We start from the raw sequence: 19,247 nt of genomic DNA on the forward strand, positions 1-19,247 counted from the left end.
CCTCCACTTCTCAAGAAAAACGTGATACTTTTAACTATAGAGTACCGGCACTTCTCAGAAATAAGCAGGTACTCTGGCGCAGAGTACCTGCACTTTTATTTTGCCATTTCAAGCACTGGCCATATGTAAACATAAAGCACAGCATGCCGCGCTGCAACAAATAAAAAAAGTTCGCCCCAACAACAGATAAAGGACACAAGTGGAAGGGACCTGTAGTTGAGCGGTGCTCCGCTACAAAAAACAGAAGTAAGGTATCACTGCCTGAACAACCTAGAAGGCAGCAAAGAAGAGCAACACTGGACTAAACCAGTGGTAATCAGCAGGTGGGAGCAAAGTCCTTTTTCAATGCAACAGGTCTTCCAGGCAGCGCATGCTCGCTGCCTAGGCTCGACCTAATAAGGGGATAGGTCTTCCCCCGGTATGCCACCACCCAATCTCACTGATTGATCCCAAAATCTTGGGCCCAGTCTTATTATCCCATCTAAAGGATTTGGCCTCCACAAATAATGTTTTAAGCAACACCCAGTTTGCTTTTAGACTGGGCCTAAGGGCAATAGACCAATATTTAAATCTCTACCTAATTCTGGTGAAATACACTAAGGCAAAAATGAATCAGTGCAATTGGCATTTATTGATCTATCGAGTGCGTTTGACCTAGTAGTTTTGTGTCCTTTACGTGGTAATTGCTAATGTGTGCATTGCATTGCACTGGCCTTGCGTAGGGTCTTTATGTGAGTAGTAATGGGAATGTGTCCCTGCCACTGCTTGCAAAGCAGCGCTCCCAGACAATCTTTTACGAGCACTCCTGTTTCGTGGTAGTTTGCCAAAGAAATCCGCCACTTTTAATTTTCTCGGTCTTTATGTTTTCAGAGTCACAGCCTCTTCTTAGTTTCTTTAAAGCCAATACTTTCTGCCGCTTTGTATGTTAATGAATATGCTGTAGTTTTATGTGACTTTTTCAAACACATTCGGCTCTTGTGTGTACAATTTAAATACTAAAGTCAACAAATGTATCAGCAAATATATACCATTTCCCTTGACAGATTTACGGTTACTGCTTCTTTTTTTCGATTTAATCCCTAAACGGATCATGTTGATCCTAAGTAGAGGACTCCTCAGAGCACTCACCAATTATATTGTTTTGTGTGACGTCAGTCAAAGTAGAGTTCGAGACTGATTTCTTGAAAACATCACATCCTCGCACAATCCAGACCTTAATCCTAATGTGTACAGTTAAAGATTGGGTAAGTGGCTTCATCATGCTCCCGTCAAAGTATAACATACAAGAGAACATTATCTAGAAGCCAATCCTGATCATTGTTTAAGTACAAATGAAGATTCAAAAACCAAGGTTAACATGTTGAACGTTGATTGCGTTGGACTGATACTGATGAGGAAAAGTAAATCTTCAGACATTTATTACTGTGCCATTTTATTGGCAATAATAGTTTGACATTTCAAAATTTCTCCATGCTCCAGCTGTTGATGTACATAAATTACGTGTCGAATTCTCTCCCTTCTCCAAACCTTCAATGAACGTAATCCGAATATCGGAATACAAACACCTGTAAAACGACTTGATCTACTGCGTCTGCTGTCCCCTATCCCCATCCGGAGGACAAATGCAGTACTACTTGGTGTTTCATATTCTGCAACATATACCTTTCAGCCATGTATTTAGTCAAGCAAGATTCTCCAAGGAGTACCTCGTGAGCTACTGGTAACTCCCCAGGTACGTCTAAGTAAGTCAGCAAATGCAAAAACAACAAGGTGATGGTTGGAATACTTGAATTAATCTCTATCGTTCTTTTTGCCACCATTCCACCTCACTTTGGACGACCTCCCCATATGCAAATCAGTCTTGAGCTTGATACTCATGGAAACAGTCCAGTCCAAACTGCCGGGTCAGGTACTCCCTGAAACAAAACTCAAGCAACCTAGGACTGGTTTCACCCTAGTTAGGGCTCTTTAGCCAGGTTTAGCTTGGTTACTGTGACACAGTGAGCCTGGGACCCATATCTGGGGATACCCAGCACACTTAGGGTGGCAAATGCAAAAACAACAAGGTGATGGAAGCAATGCTTGAATTAATCTCAGCCACTGGCAATTGCTCGGGCCACATCCCAATCCATTGTTCTTTTGCTAACCATGCCACCTCAGTTTGGACCCAGCCATAAATCAGTTTTTACCCTGCTCCTCATGGGAATAGTCCAGCCTGAACTGCCAGGATAGATCGTCCCTGAACTGGAAAACAAGCAGCCTAGAACTGGTTTCTCCCTGGTGAGGATTCTTCAGCCAGGTACAGCTTAGTTCCAGTGGCACAGTGAGCCTGGGACCCACATCTGGGTATGCCCAGTGCACTTAGGGCTACAAATGCAAAAACAACAAGTTGATGGATGGAATGCCTGAATTAACTTCAGCCACTGGCACTTGCTCAAGGCCACTTCCTAATACATTGTTCTTTTGGCAACCATGTCACCCCAGTTTGGACCCAAACATATGCAAATCACTGTTGACCCTGTTCCTCATAGGAACATCCCAGCCTGAACTGCCAGGCAAGGTCCTCCCTGAACCAGAACACAAGCAACCTAGGACCGTTTTTACCCTAGTTAGAGCTTTTCAGCTAGGTACAGTGGCAAAGTGAGCCACGGACTCACATCTGGGTATACCCAGCGTACTTAGGGCATCAAAAACTACAAGGTGATTGATGGAGTGCATGAATTAGCATTCCATCCATTACCTTGTTGCTTTGCACATGTAAGTAGCTGTCCTGTGGTCCTGTGTGCAATGCAGCCTACTAAATTAGAAGCTTTTTCTTGGCTGAGTTAATATGGGTATACAAAAAATGATATATGTGAACTCAAGTTGAACATTTGTATGCTTTCAGAAACCATAAGAGGATGTCTGGTTAAAAAAATGGTTGGATTTCCAAAAGAAACATATAACTAAAGTTATCGACATGGGTGTTCCACAAGGACCTACTATTTCACCAACGCTCTTCAATGCATACATGAAACCACTCACTGAAATCCTTAAATCTCATACCACATGCATGCTGATGATACTCAGCTCTGCATCAAACTCTCAACTCAACAGGATATCTGGAGACTAGAACACCCCGAGGAAAACACAGGACTGTCTGGCACACAACCATCTCAAACTGAATCAGATGAAAAGCAAATGTATTCTTTTCTCCCCACTCCTTAGATCCCTACAACTTCAATCATGGTCACTCCACCTCAAATCACTAAACTGCACCCCAACCATAAAATCACTAGGCATCACACTAAACTCAAATTTAAACATGCAAGCTCACATACAAGCTGCAACCAGACGTGCTAACCTACATCTGCACCTTCTAAGAAAAGTAAAACCATTCATACCGCCATATGACCTTAAACCGGCAGTTCAACCTCTAGTGCTCTGAAGACTGGACTATGGGAATGCAGCTTTCATAGACCTACCTTAAGCCATCCGAGCAACTAAGGAAAGCAACTTTAAATGCAGTAGCAAGACGTTTACCAGGCACATGTCACTATGATTGCATTTCCCCATCAATCAGGGAGCTTACTTGGCTCCAAGTTAAAACTAGAATCCAACACAAAGTAGCATACATAACTCACAAAGCTCTACACAATGCTGGTCCCAAATACATGGTGAATCGGATCAAACTATCAGGAGGCGGGAGGGAGTCTAGAAGTGCTAAAGCTCTCATACCAGAACAAGCCAGATTTAAAAAAGAGGAAAACCCACAGCCACACTTTTGCTAGATCTGCTCCAAAAATATGGAACTCCCTACCACCCTCAACAAGAGCAATTACCTCACCCAGGTTTTTCAAGAAGGAAGTCAAAGCCATACTTATAGAAAAACTTGTGCCAAAAGAGAACTATTTTGAAATGGTCATTCACCCTATTTGATATCCTATTGTTTTGACAGCTCTTCTAACTCTATGTACAGCTGATCTGAAGCAACAGGCTTTTTGCAGTAACCCTAATCAGCTCTCTCTTGCTACAGCGCTCTGATACTGTGATCGCCATGTTAAAAAAACATAATAGATAAAAATAAAATAAAAATTAACTATGTTTCTATGACACTTACCTTTATTGACACTTATCCAGTATTTACCTCATACACATAGGTGGTCAATAACTTTAACAAATACAATATATTAAATTAACAAAAATAAATGTATCCACTGCCAGTATCTTCTTATTCATCCATGTCACAAACCACCATGTATTCTACAGTATCACTTTTATTCATGCTAACCCTTTGTTTAGGGTGCCTGTGTTACGGGCCTGATTCTCTGTGGTTGATGATCCGAAAGGAGACTTATAGTACTACTGCTCTGAGGCTAATGAGGGTGGTGAGGTAACCACAAACCTCCAGCACCCTAGTGATTCTCTGCAATACCATGACAATGCCACCAAGGAGATATGAGCATTGATGCATTAATGTTCAAGTTTTGTCCTGTTAATGCATCAATAAAATGTGGAAGACTGCATTTATGTTCCCATTCAGTGCGCAAAGACCAAAGCAAAATTTTTATGTCAACAGACATCTTGTTAACTGCAGTGTTAAGATCATTACATATATGACCCATGGTGTCGCCAAATCCTGCTGCAGATATGTGTTCAGTGGACTTCTCAATACAATTAAGTACAGTATTGTCCAGAAATGCTTCTTCAACATTGGTTAGCTCTTTTCTACCACTAAACATTTTCACATGGAACCACCATAGCAGAATTGGACAATACATTACATGGCTATTTAAGTCAATATTGAAAATTATGACTTTGCCAATGTGATATAAACACGTATGTATATAAGAAATATTTATATAGTACAAAACCTTGCCAAAGGGAAGTAGAGTGCTGTACAGGGTCAAAGGCAAAGACACAGTGAACTTGTTGCTGGAGCTAGTTTCTAGGGGCAAAAATGGGCTGTTGCATCATCATGAAGTAATGTTCTTCAGAGAGGTGCCCTCAGCTCTTTCCTATATTGCTGCATTATTGGCACAGTTCCTGATTTATATTGGGAAGGTGTTCCAAATATCAGATGCATAGATCCAGGTCTGTTGCTTTGTTCTTCTCTTTTTGCACTTCTTTGCCTCTTTATGCACTTCTTTGCCTCTTTTTGCACTTCTTTGCCTCCAGTCAGATGGAGTCAAGGCTGTGAGTATTCCAAGATCCAACCGAGTTAGTGAGCTTGTCTGCGTGATAGGCCGAGGTGCTGTCATGATGGCTTTATAGTTGCTGCAAATGATTTTGATGATGGTGAAGGGCTGGGAAGGGTGCCTAGTGGAGTTCCAACAAGATGGGGGTAATGCATTCATAATTCTTCAAGTACTGGATGAAACATGCTAAAAGTTTGTAGAATGCCCTTAAGAGTGTGCTGCTGTGGAATCTGGGAGGCCATGTACCAGAGCGTACTCTTGCATCTTCCAGTTACAGGAGCATAAGTATTTGCATGTCAGTTCTGAAGTTGCTTTGTGGGAAGAATAGTTTTACTTTCTGTAGCAGAGACAGAGCTGATTCTAGGCCATTGTGTTTTTTTGGCGATGTGTTAAATCCAAGTGACATGGTACTAGATGTAGGTTGCAGTTTGAATCTCTCCATGTTCACTCTGTTTAGTCAGATTTGGGATATGTGTTGCTTGTTGCTCTCGATGAATAGTGGGAATTCTGTTTGGGATGTTTGTGAGTCTGTTTTAGAGGTGTTAAGCTTCAGGTAGATGCTTTACATTCAGGAATGGATACAGTGCAAGCATTGTTTGAGGCCTTCGATCCACGGAGTAGAGAAGACTTTCAAATAGAGTTATCTTATGTTATATTATGTGGATTAGTAGAGTACACTATCACCCGGGAGGGTATCCAGGCGCTGAGCAGGTGTTAGTTCAGGCATGCTGAGGCCTAGTGGGACTACTTAAAAAGCCAGGGCTTCAGCTTTTTGTGGAATTCAAGAAGTGAGGAGGAGACCCCTATGTTGAGCAGCAGTTTGGTCCACTCTTTAGGAGCTATGTAGGAGAAAGTTTGACTGACATATCTGGTTCTCTGTATATGTGGGATTTGTGAAAGTAGGAGTCCGGACAAGCTGAGGTGTCTGGAAGGTTTCTGAAAGCAGATGCAATTGTTGAGGTGAGCTGGGACAGTGTTGTGTAGTACTTTGAAAGTGTGGGTGACAAGTTTGAATTGTGTTTGTTTGCGACCTGGGAGGTTCAGGGTGATATTGACCACCAAGTTCTGGATCGTCTGCAGCCTTCCAGTGAGTTTGATCCTGGCGTAGAGGGTGCCCCCATAGTCCTGCTTGCTTGTGACCAGGGTGTGCATGACAGTTTTCCAGGTGCTGATTAGGAGCCATTTGAAAAATTTCCTCAGCAACCTCAGGGTACAGAAGCTTGAGATGGTGATGGCATTGACTTGAGAAGTAATATTAAGTTTGCTGTCGATGAACCCGAGATTCTTGTTGTGGGTGCTGGGAGTCAGTTGTAGCTCTGTTGGCCACCAGGTAAAATCCCACAGTGATATGCTCTTTCCGAAGTTCACAAATTAGGTCTTGCTGGTGTTCAGCTTTAGACAGTTGGTCTTCATCCATTGGATGATTTCAATCATGCAGGCATTTACCTTCATCCAGATACTGGGTGTCTTGTCCATGACAGAAAGAATGAGTTACATGTCATCTGATAGGTGTCGCAGGTCCATTTTAGTTTGCCTGAGCACAGGAGTTTAGCTTAACTGAGGCTTGCAGGCCTGTGTCCTTTTACCTAGGTAACATGCTCTGTTTTTATTATTGAATTTTATTCATTGATGTTCTTTGCTTTACGTTGGACAAGAACAGAATGTGAACATGTCAGGCATTTGTTATGATATTGCCGATACAAGTTTGCGAACATAATCTAACGTTTAAGTACATACCCACGCCAATATGTTTGCATGAACAATAACGTGCCCTATAAAAACACCTTGTGAGACCAAGGCCATTAGCGAAGGTTCCACCCAGGAAATTTGCAACAGACCTCAGGCTTTGTGTCTCTACAGAGCCTGACTGGAGGATGAGCTTGTCCTAAGGTAACAGGGTTGTGGTGCTTCTCATGGACATGGCATGGTGGATTAGGCTTTTCATGCCTTGATCTCTCTAGGGTAGAAAATACGCACTAGGGAGGAATTTGCATATTCAGGTTTATTGCAAATATGTTAGGGTTGTTTATATTTAAATTGCATGTTTCCACAATCCTGATTTTGTTACTCTTCATTATTCTAATCATGGCAGCTCATGCATTTTATTTTAGATTGCAGTCTTTTCAGTATATGTATTGAAATCTATCCTGCATCACCTTTCTTGCTTTTGTGTGTGTAAGAGACTTACTGCTAGGGAGAAAAAAGGGTAAGACTCGTTCCACCACGATTTTCCCTGAGAGATTTTCAGAGTCCATGCAGCATTGCGCATGGTCTCTGAAAATCTCTCAGGGGAAAAAACAACTTTACAACAGGATGTCTTTTTAGATTGTGCGCCCAGACACCAAACTCCATTTTTCTATCTCTTCCCAAAGGGAAATTACACTTAAAAGATGTTTTAGGGCAATACCCATACTAGCTTATGGGAGAGATGGTCCTTGCCATAGTAAAAAAGAAATTCAAGAGTTTTTCACCTACCGGAAGATGTTAGACCTAAACATACATGCCCAACCTTTTAAATACACTGCACCCTTCTCTTGAGGCTAACCAGAGCCTATATTATAGGTGTCTTACATGTAATAAAAAGGAAGGTTTGGGCCTGGCAACTGGTTACACTTGCCCGGTCGAAATAGCAGTTTAAACTGCACACACAGGCTCTGCAATGGCTAGCCTGAGGCATATTTGAAAGTCTACCTTAGTGGGTGGCAGAACCAGTGCTGCCGGCCCACTAGTAGCATTTAAATTGCAGGCCCTGGGCGCACACTGTGCGCTCTACTAGGGACTTACCAGTAAATCAAATATGGCAATCCTGGAGACACCAATGTTGCCATGTTTTAGACACAGAGCACATGCACTTTAGCACTGGTTGGCAGTGGCAAAGTGCCCATAGTCCGAAAGCTAATTAAAACAGGGTCAGAAAAAGAGGAGGAAGGCAAAAAGTCTGTTGATGACCCTGCAGAAAGGGCCATTTCCAACACTCTCTCAAACTCGCTATCGCTCACTCATACTCAGATTTGCTATTTTTCATTTATTATTACACCAACTTACTCCAACCCACACCCACTCATTTGCCACACACAACCTCTTTCACACTTGCTTGCTCACTCACTTACTCACCAACTCTCTTACTCACTCTTGGAAAAGTATGCTTGCAGAAAACTACACAGCTGCATAGATACTGATTTTTAATGTCATAACTTTGCTTTACAGGATGAAAAGTTACAGCTTCTCTCGTCCTTGATGACCTTTACAGTGGTGAGTTGAGTCGTTTTAAACTGAACTATTGCAAACATGTTCCATTAGTCCTAGCATCCGATTGGTAATAAATGTTCCTAAAAGGATCTGTAGATCTGGTTTGTTACATTTAGAGGTCCGAATATTCAGAACACAGAGAATGCTTTGCATTGGTCTCTATGAGCCCTCCTCTCAATTCTGCAGCTAAATCTGTCAGTAATGTAGGAATCCAATTAACGTCTGGGAAGATCAGGAAATGCAAATTTTAACTCAGAGTTAAGTATTAATAACAGCTGAAGGGTAACAAAGAGCTTTCTGAGTTCATCATTTTGCTCTTGTAGGCTTTATTGAAGAAATAAACAGTGTGAAAAACAATTTTCATTCCTTTATTTAATTTCATGATATTCATGAAAATTAGATTTTTGAAGGTGTATGACCAAAACGTAGATGCATTTAACCACAAATATCTGCTGCGTGATCTTAAAAAGAGTAATCCAACATGCATACCTTTATAGCAAACCTCACTTGGAAATGTTTGTAAACATAACAACACACCTTGCTGGCATACTGGGGTCAATGAGCTTCTGTTCTTGCTTGGATGTTTGTATATTTTTCTAAAAGGCTCAAGCAGCGAGACTTGCAACTTATGCGTTCTAAGCGGAGCCATCTTGTTTGTGCCAGGGAGCATTTTACTTTAAATATTACCCTTCTGATGGAAGAAAGGGGGAGGATCCCAGGGATTGCGCTGCCTCAAATTACCTTAATATCTAAAGGTACTGCCTTGCCCTAGAGAGTGGGCAATACCCATAGACCCATGCAGATCCAAATAAGGGAGAAGTAGGGCGGACACTGACATATGGAAGGAATTTGTAATTTAGAATATAGAAAGCGTGATACACAAAAAAGAACCCCAGAACCTGTCCGTAGAAATTTTTCCTTTTTCTGACTTAAACGCAAGACTTTAGCTTGCTTTTTGACAACATTTTACCTAAACCTGATACTCCACAAGAGGATTTCCCTTTCCTTTCTCTCATTTCCCAGACCGCATCTAAACTTGAGACCTCTTGGCTCTGTTTTATTCCCAGGTGACACATTTTTCTTGTATGTTTGACCCTGACCTCTAATTACCAAATAGTTTTAGAACAATCAGACTCCTGTAGCAGGCAGGACCACAGGCTTCATCAGACGTAACTGTGAATGTCAATACTTGCAGAATTGGCCACGTAGATTTTTAGCCTTGAAAAAGCCCCTGGTCTATTTGCTACTTATGGGGAGGAAACCTGTGTTGCCAGCTGGAATTTTTCATACATACATTGTTTCTAAATATACCACTGTGCTAACAATGTAAAATATAAGCCTGTGTCATAGAATACTGGAGATTTATCTAATTTGAAAATCATTATCCTTACATAATACACTGTCTGCCCTACTCCTCTTATCGAATATTTTTTGACGCAATCATGGAAATTCCTCTAGTTTAACTATGCAGACGATTAAAAGCTTATTATTGAGATTACTCCACGTATTTTAAAGTAAATCTGTTAACTTAGGGCCCGCTTCCCAAAAAATGATCAATTAATTTACTTAAGCCATCTAAAAGGAAACCCCAGCAAAAGGGGGATACTGCTGGTTGGAGCACGCCCAGCAGCTAGGCCTAAACAGGAACAACCCGCTTTAAAATGAACATTTTCGGGGACTAGGATGGGCCATGAGCCGTCAATGAGAGATCACATTTTATCAGTGGTGAGCACAGGCTTCTGGCATTTAAAACTACTAACGAAATGGTAGTGTATTTAAGCCTGCTGCACAATGTCTGAGCTATTCCGGCACATATAACAACCATACCGGACTTTTGCTAACAGTGAATGATTACGAGCGGGGAATTGCATCTCAGGGCAAACACAGTTCAGTGAGTTTTATTACACCTTGACAGGCAAAATGAAGGAATTCCAGTACGTAAAACCTTCCTTTGGTTTCGAGTTAATTGTCTATTATAATAATACAAGTCTATCCGCTTAGTCCCCAACGCCGTTTCACCAATTTTTTAAGTTATACATTTTAAATAGAAAATAGGGCACCTTTTTAAGGTAGTCTCAAAAAATCTCACAGTTTAAGATGCCGATATGAACTTTCACTGATGATATCACTGGTCTTCCAACTATTGCATAGTTTCTTATCTCATAGCTCTGTGAGACAGCGTCTGCCATGCTTTCTAGGGGTCATTTAAACTAACATTCAAAATAAAATAAATAATACATGGAAATTTGCACATGTCTGGGGCATCAGAAAATGCTGATCTCGCAGGTTTTCCAGGAGTAGCTCCACATCCAGGTTTTATTGTTGTATTCTGGGACTTGTAGTCCTGATTTTATAATGGCATCAAGTGGTCTGCAAAACATTGAACGCCAAGAAAAGACTCAGGCTTGCTTTTGTAATTTGGAGCAAAACGGTGACATCCTCCAATCGCATTTTTCAAAAGAAAGAAACTGATGTCTATTTGTAGAGCTTCCCTTAATAACAACAACCACAACAACAATAATAATAATAATAATTAAACATTTCTGTTTACCATATCAGTATAAGCATCAAACAGATTACATTTAATTCATATTTGTGTCGGTTTACGGAGAGACATTAATAAGGCACTGAAAATAATACACCTTTCTGGTGCTAATTATTAGGTCTGGTGTTAGCTAAGACCTTTTGATTTTACTGAAATGTATGTGAAATATACTTACCTAAAGGGGCTGTCAGCTCTACTTATCCATTGCTCCATTTTTCTGCCATTCACATTTAGCTTCCGCCCACTACAGCACACAACATGGGACAAGGGGTCAGCCGGCTTAAGCCATTGGTTAACTTCACTTTGAAAGACTTATTTTGTTCTTTCACAATGAGCACATCCTTACACAAGCAGTTCCCTTCGGAGCCAGTGTTATTTTGTTGATATTTTATCATTACTTCAGTGTAGCCTTAGTGTTTAGAGCCTGATGTGACAGTAGGATGCTTTTAAAGTAACCAAAGTACATTCCAGGCTTACCTTTTCCTATCACCAGCCAATTGTGTTGTAAATTGTTTTTGGGGTGTATTTTGTTTATTTGACTACTGTTATTTCACAACATAACAGACTGTGTTTATTTGAAACTGTAGTGTATAAAGTGTGTCTTCTTTTATAATTTTCTTGCCTTTCGTTCTTTTTTCTTTCATTATACCCTTCCTTTCTTCTTTTTTCCTTCTCCTTGTATTCTTTCTTTCTTCCCTTCTAAATTTCTTTCTTTTTATCTCGATTTCCTGCCTTTTGAATTCTTTCTTGTATTTTTTTGCCACCTTTCATTCTTGCCTTTTTCCCTTCTCAACGGCAAAAAGCCAGCAGCCAACGCCAGACCGATTGGCATTTTGTATCTGTGTTAGCCAAGACCTTTTGATTTCACGAAAATGTTGTATATAACATAGTTACTTCTATGGGTTTTCAGACAGACTGAAAATCTTCCATTGGTCTGTGGTGGTGTCATTCACATTTGTCAAGAGGCAATGTGTCAGACCACGTCAGCCATTGGCTGACTTCACTACAAGTTATAGCATGCTGCCCTTTCACAAGGAGCACTTATACATACAAAGTCGTCCCCTTCAGTGCCAGGAAGTACTGTAGTAATGTGTGCTTTTTGAGATCACCAAATATGTTTGCATTCAGCCAATGTTTAATTTTAGATTAATGAGGGCCGGCACTTTCCTCAACACTAACGTCTTGCAGAAACCATGACAAATCAAAACAAAAATGGACGAAATTCTGGTAAGCAATGGTTTGCCAATGCTTGTTTTTTGTTTTCAGGTGACTAATGAAGGCTTTTTAGTTACAGAAATAGGTAGTTGTTGCTTTTTAATTTTGAGACGGCATTGTCAGTAGCAGTGTGTAATTTCTTTTTTGAAGGCAGTATGTTTTTGTTCCGAAGTCTGTCAAGTTTTGGAAAGGTAAGATAAGAGCTAGTGTCTTGAAAATATTATGGCACCAATCAGGGTCTGAAAGTTAGAGTGGCATCTCCATAAACTTGAGTAATTCATATGCCAACTGCGCTTGCCAGGGTGGTTGATGGCGATTGCATGACTAATTCACTGACCATTCGTTGGTGATTGGGCCATCTATCACATTATTCTCCATAATCCCCATTCACCTGCCTTAATGGCAACAAGGCAGCTCCCTACTCTACAGCCGTTCAACCCATGTGCAAATTTCCCTACAAAGGTATTGCGATGGAGCCCTGGTTGCCGAGACTGTGAATAATGCCGGAAACCACCAAAAAAACAGACTGTGAGACGATGGTGCCTTCTTGTTTGTGGTGCTGAACACTGGTGAAGGCCATGGATAGGCGCTTACTTTGAGCAGGTGTTTGCCGGTTGGGCCCACAGACACTCATTTTTAGGAACTAGCACTTATCTCCTCCCATCAAAACTTGATCCACAGCAAAAGAGAAAGAAAAAAATGACACATTTAGAAAGAGGGGTATCAAAAAAAGGCCCAGCAGAAGTGACATAAAGAGCAGGAAGTGTCTGGTGGTGAATTATCAAGGCACAACGTGCAATCAAGACTACAGAGTCTTAGTATTTGGCATGCTGACATTCAATAGCACCGGAAGCAGGCAAAACTATGGGCCCGGCACTTGTACTTTTACAACTTAAGCATCTCCATAGATAGCCTGAACACCTCATTCACAAATGAACCTAGCCTCATGGTATCATCACCCAGTAAATCAGCTCCTGGACTCTTTTCCCATCTGATCTGAACGCAGGTGAGCATCAGCCCTGTGTAGGACATTGATGAGGAACGGACGATAAACCTTTGTGAGGTCTAGTTCTTCATTCTCTGCTTCGATAGGTCGTTTCAACAACAAATTAAACTACCTGTCATGCCAGCAATGTCTGTCGTTTGAACTCCTGGCACCTGGTTACATTTGCATATGTTGAGATAGCGTTCACTTTGGTGTTCATCAAAGAGGAGGCTTCAGAACATGAAATAATAACATGTTGTAAGGGTAGCCCAGAAGCTGTAAAACACCTTCCAGCCAGACCAGCATGGTCAGCTACGGTTACTGCAGAGATATCAAGATGGCAAGGCATTAGACTGTCTAACAAAGGGAAGACTTGCTCCAAATGACACGCACAACGAATTTGTGAGGGTGTGTGGAACAGGCGATAGTACTAGTAAGATGTCTTAGGAGTCGCTGTCAATATTAAAGACTTTGATCAGGGATAATTCGAGGAACATTCACAGGCAGAACTGAAGCACCTCATCTCAGTCATAGTGAAAGTTGCTCAGTGTGCACAACCCAAAAGCAAGCAGGTGGTGGCATTGGAGCAAGTAGGTGGTGGTGCGCGGACAGCATACAAGAGCAAGGAACCCAAAGCTTTCTCAGGCTTGCAGAAGTTCTTAGCAGCTGGAGCAGATCGCAATGAATAGGAGGGCTAGCAGCACATATTGCGGAGCCAGTTCTGGAAGGAAGTAAGCAGGCCACCATCTTCATGAACCTCAGGCAGCATTGATGTGTTCCTAGTGTGAAGGAGGATGTTGCGTACCTAGCGAGGTCTCAGTTATAGTGCTCAGCACTGGTAACAGAGGAATGCAACACCGGGGTAACTTTCACAATATCAACCACGAGGTCTGGGCCCCGGGGCATTTTATTACTTTTCTGCTGTGACGTCACAGCCACTACCATTGTGGCCAACCGTTATGGGGTCTGTATTTAAAGCACCCCTCACTCATTATATGTATTGGGATGACCCATCCCCAACACAACATTCCTCCTTTACCCAGACAACAAAAGATAAATAAATAAACAAAGAAATAAAATGTAGATCTTGGCAGCAAAACAATTTTCTCCAGGTGTGTCAAAACCTGAAAGACAAAAAACACTAGAACTGCAAATCAGAACAAATGGACAGAGGTATCTGTTCAATAGCTTCCACAGCAGCTCAGGACAAAATCTCTCAGTTGGGTGGACCTTGCTGGACATGTTGTGACATGATATCTCTCTATCCATGGCCGACAAGGACCACCATCAGTTTCTATGGGATCTCCCTGCTGCAAAGGGTCCTTATTAACTGGGTCATTGCTTGAAACTTCCTATGTTCCATTTTCACAGGAAGCAGGAGAATTCAGAGGCTGTAAGGGCCCTTGGCCTCCAAATGATGTGTCATAGGTGAAAGTAGAAGAATGGCCCCTTAGATGCCTCGAAGGCGAAGCGTCATCATTTCCCAAGTGCTCCACTGGGTGCACACGTTGGTAATCATCGAGCCTGAGGGCGGGTTGCTGGTAAATCTTGAAGATACATTCCTGGTGATGGTCACACCACCTTTTATTGCAGTGATCAGGGTTCCTTTCATAGTGTATACTCTCCAGAGGGCAAGCTCAGAAGGTATCAAAAAGGCATACCTGGATGTCAATTCCCGACCAGCACCAAGTCACCAATCCGGATATGTCTCTGTTGGGCTTGTCATGTCCTAGATATTTGATCATTTTGTATGTGGCATTGACATAGAGCTTTGGCCACTTTATCTCGGAGTGTCAATGCATCCACCACTTGAGGGATGAGGTCGCCCACCATCCTGTTCATACATAGAGCGCTAGGGTTCACCCTGGTCATGGCATGTGGCATAAGGCAATACTCTCTAGGGAACACATGCAGAGCACACTCCATGTTTTGACCACTTGCTAGCGCAATTCTCAGGACTTTGTTCAAAGTTTGCATGAAGCGTTCTACTTCACCTTCCGCCTGTGGCCAACGGGGTGTGATCTTCTGGTGATGAATGCCTCTGAAACTCCTGACTGGAGAAAGGGGGACCGTTGTCAGTCTGGAGTTTACGCAATAGACCATGAGTGGCTATGACCCTTTGCAGTTGTGGTACCGTCTGGCCAGCCACAGAATTTTGACTTCAGGATATTTTGAGGTCATCTATTATCACTAGCATGTGTCGACCATTTGGTAGGCTTCCAAAATCAGCACTGGCTCTGTGCCAAGGAAATGGAGGAACTTGGCTCTGTAATGATAGGTGCTGGTGGCCCCGCTGGACCAGCAGCGTGACACAGCAGGCATTATCTTACTGTCTGTTCCACCCAGTCATCCAAACCAGGTTCATCCAAACCATACCTTGCATTTGAGCCTGGAGTTAGCTTTAACAAACCCTGGGTGAGTAGTGTGAGCAAGGTTGACCACCTGTTGTTGCAGTGTTCTTGGAATGACTAAACAGAGGTCTCTCAGCAAACACACTTCTTCGGACATGACACAAGAGTCTGCCGCTCTTCGTCAGTACAATAAAATGCCTTTTGAATAAGTGTGTGCCAATTCCCATGACACCACTGCTGAGATTGCAAACATTTAGACACTCATCCACAGCAGTGGCCTTGATGATCTCCACCAGGGAGATGGGCAGTGGCCTAGACTGTTCCACCACAGCCGTACAAACTCCTCCATGTCCTCAGCATCCAACTCTTCACCAACTGTGGCTGGTCTTGCATGCCTAGACAGATAGTTTGCTGGATTATGAGTCCTGGGTCGGTGCACCACCAAGAAGCTGTACTCCTGGAGCTTGAGGATACACTTCATGATCCTTGGTGGAGGTTTGGAAGAGGATCCAGCGAACAGAGGGACTAGTGGTTTGTGGTCTGTATGGACTATGAATGGTTCGCCATAAAGGTATATGTGAAAATGTTGGCACCACCAAAGCACTGCAAAGGCCTCCTTCTCTATGTGAGATAATCTCTGCCCTGTCTCTGTCAAAGCACAACTAGCATATGCCACTGCAGCCCAGCCACCATTACTTTGTTTTTGTGACAGAACAGCCCCAAGGCCATGCGGCTTGCATCAACTGACAGTTCAGAATCCCAGCAAGGATCAAAATACGCTAAAGTAGTGTTTGCGGACAAAGCTTGCTTGGTCGCTTGAAAACATCTTCTTGGGCTGGCAACCAAATCCACACTGCGTTGATCTATGTCAGTTCCCGAAGTGGGCAGTAAGAGTACAAGTTTTGAATGAACTGGCCTCAATAAGTCACCATCCCTAAAAAACCATGTACACCTTTGACACAGGTAGGCGCCAGCGTTGATTGAATGTCCTGGACATTTGCTGTATCGGGCTTGACACCATTTTCAAAGAAACGGTAAACAAAAAAAGCTATTTCTTGCTGAAGGAGTGTACATTTGTCTCTGTGTAGAGTGAGGCAGTTGTCCCGTAACTGCAAGAAGGTTGTCATTAGTCTATCAAAATGTTCTTCGGGTGAGGAAGCATGCATGAGAATGTCACCACTGACATTAATTACCCTTTCTATGCCAGGCAACACCCCTCTGATCGTGTCTTGAAACACTTCTGCCGCACTGACCATCCTGAAACTAAGGTGTTTGTACCTCTTCAAACCTACATAGGTGGCGAATGTTGTGATCACTCTGGATTCAGCTAGCATGAACTGATGATATCCTGCTCGGAGATCCATCTTGGAAAACCACCTCAAGTCACTGACTTCTGCCACAATCTCATCAACAGTGGGAATTATATGCTGTTCATGATGGATGGCCATACTGGGTAAACACATATCAATGCTAATTCTGACTTCTTCAGGCTGCTTGGGTTTACGCACCACTACGATCGGGGCCCCCCAGAGTGTTGGGCCATCCACCCTCCTAAATAATGTCCACCTGCTCTAACTTTCTCAGTTCCTCTTTCACCTTTGGGTTCAGATGGAACTCCACCCTGCGATGTTTCAGGGCAAATGGCTGGATGGAGTCGTCTATGTGGAGGTTTACAAACTGGTCTTTGAGACACCTGGTGCCATCAAATAACTGTGAGAATTCAGCCACCAAATCCTTCACACTCCTTCAGTGCACACGATAAAAAAAAAAGCGACTAGATCGAGCCATTCTGCCATCCCGTAGATTAACAACATTCCAGAACCATCCTTGGTAACATACACTTTGGCTAACGGGGTTGATGAACCAAATGCAAATACCTGGGTGGAGGTGGGACGCAGAACAGGTTGTAGAGGGAGAGTCTTTAGGACTGACTGCACTAAGGTGTTAATTGAGGCTCCAGTGTTGATCAGGGCTGGCAGCTGATGGCCTGCAAGGAGGATTGTGCATTTAGGAATATGTCTCTGAGGTTTCCAGGTTGCATGGTATGGATAACATGGACAGCTCTCCAACGTCATCATAATCCATATACTCTTCGTCATCAGGGACCCCCAGGTGCAAGCATGATGTTCACTGATTTAGGATTCTGAGCTTTTTTAAATGTGGAGGAACAGCACACCTTTGCAAAATGATTGGGTTTATTGCATACCGCACAACTCTTATACTTGTACAGGGCAGGACCCCTGGTGTGGGTAGGGCCCTCCACATCTGTAACACTTCGGGAGCCGCAGCAGGCTTGTGGCAAATCTTTTTCCTCTCAGTGCTCACAGTTGCCCCTGCATCGTCAGGCTCAGTCTTCACCTGATGCTGTAGAGCCACCCATGTGTGCAGCATGTTATTCGGAGCATCCCATCATTAGCATATCGGCCATTGCTCCCATGTGGTGGGGCATCTGAGCCTGACCTATATTGCTTCTATTGTTCTCTTTCTCCAAGCCTCCGCCTGGTGGATGCCTACTAAGGCTAAAGACAGGAGACCCAATGATATTACTGGCATAACGGTGAGGCCAGCATAAGTATACTCAGATTATGGGGCATGCTCGCTCAGTATGCAGCAGGCACTGGGTTCTGGAAGAGTGAAATAAATCAGCTTTTCGAGCTGGGTCGAGGCTAGGGTGAAGAAGCCTGAGGAATCAGGCACTGTCATGGTCTGGTATCCCCGTCCATCAAGCAGCAGCAAGTTTCTCTTTGCAATCCATGAGAAATGTTTTGTAGAGGCAGTAGCCGGCATATGTTTCTAACAGTGTGGTTGTGCTCTCATGGCACTCCCTTGTGATTGACTTGATGCTGTGCTTGGTGGCTTGCCTTTGCTGAAGCCAAAGGTTGTGTTCATCAATCTGACCTGTCTGTGAGGCTAGTCTTCGGCACTCTTTGAAGGTAGGAGAGTGCTGTGTTCGAGTTATGGCAGTAGAGGAGGTTTTTCTCCAAAGTTAAACCAAATGCATCTTATCCTGAGGAACAGTGTATGGAACTGAGTGTGAGTTGGAATTTTGTAGGCATCCATATGAGAATTAATGGAGGATAATTAAGGGAATGGTTGCACTGTCCCATGCGGATAGGAGGCATTGTAGGAAGAAGGAAAATCTGAGTGTGCTTCAGAAGCGGCTAGAGTGCTTCTGGCCCCTGGAGACTAAGGCTACCACCCTCATATTAGTACGTGCTTGTACCTTCTTCACTCCCCTGGATGGCTTCTAAGGTTGCATAGCCGGCCTTGGTCGTCCTTGGAATGCACAGAGAATAGCCATATGATATAGTACACCAGAATATATCTGTTGTTGAAGGAAGCTTTGGTGCAACTTGTAGCAGTTTGTAAATCTCTCACACCCTATATTTTTTAAGCATTAAATACGTAATGGAAAAAGTGCAAATATCAATGCACTCACTCAGGTCAAATAAACCATGTAATGAACAAAGTTTAAAAGGGAGATCTACAAAACAACATATAAAGGGTTCTGAGGAACCAATAATAAATAGACAACTTGGACAGAAGTCTAATATGGGTCCTTCAAATGACTTAGTTGAGAGTACCCCCTATGAAACTCTATTAAAAAATGTATTACAAAACATTTCCTTTCTAATAAAGGGGAAACGTCAGTAAATAACTGTGCCTCAGCTGAAATGCTGATGGAAGTAGCCAGGTGCAGTACCCAGAACTTCACCTTGGATACA

General features: G+C 42.8%; 1 protein-coding gene across 2 annotated transcripts in view; it reads left to right on the forward strand.

The window, feature by feature from the left end:
• The window catches only part of LOC138267333 (5-hydroxytryptamine receptor 3A-like), a 332,166-nt gene that overhangs the window by 38,958 nt on the left and 273,961 nt on the right, over positions 1-19,247 (forward strand). For both annotated transcript variants that reach the window (XM_069216206.1, XM_069216208.1), the window contains one exon: positions 8,385-8,429. In XM_069216206.1, coding sequence (XP_069072307.1) covers positions 8,385-8,429 — 45 coding nt within the window. The remainder of the gene's footprint in view (positions 1-8,384; positions 8,430-19,247) is intronic.

The sequence above is a fragment of the Pleurodeles waltl genome, chromosome 12, assembly GCF_031143425.1.
Source record: "Pleurodeles waltl isolate 20211129_DDA chromosome 12, aPleWal1.hap1.20221129, whole genome shotgun sequence".
Taxonomy (NCBI): domain Eukaryota; kingdom Metazoa; phylum Chordata; class Amphibia; order Caudata; family Salamandridae; genus Pleurodeles; species Pleurodeles waltl.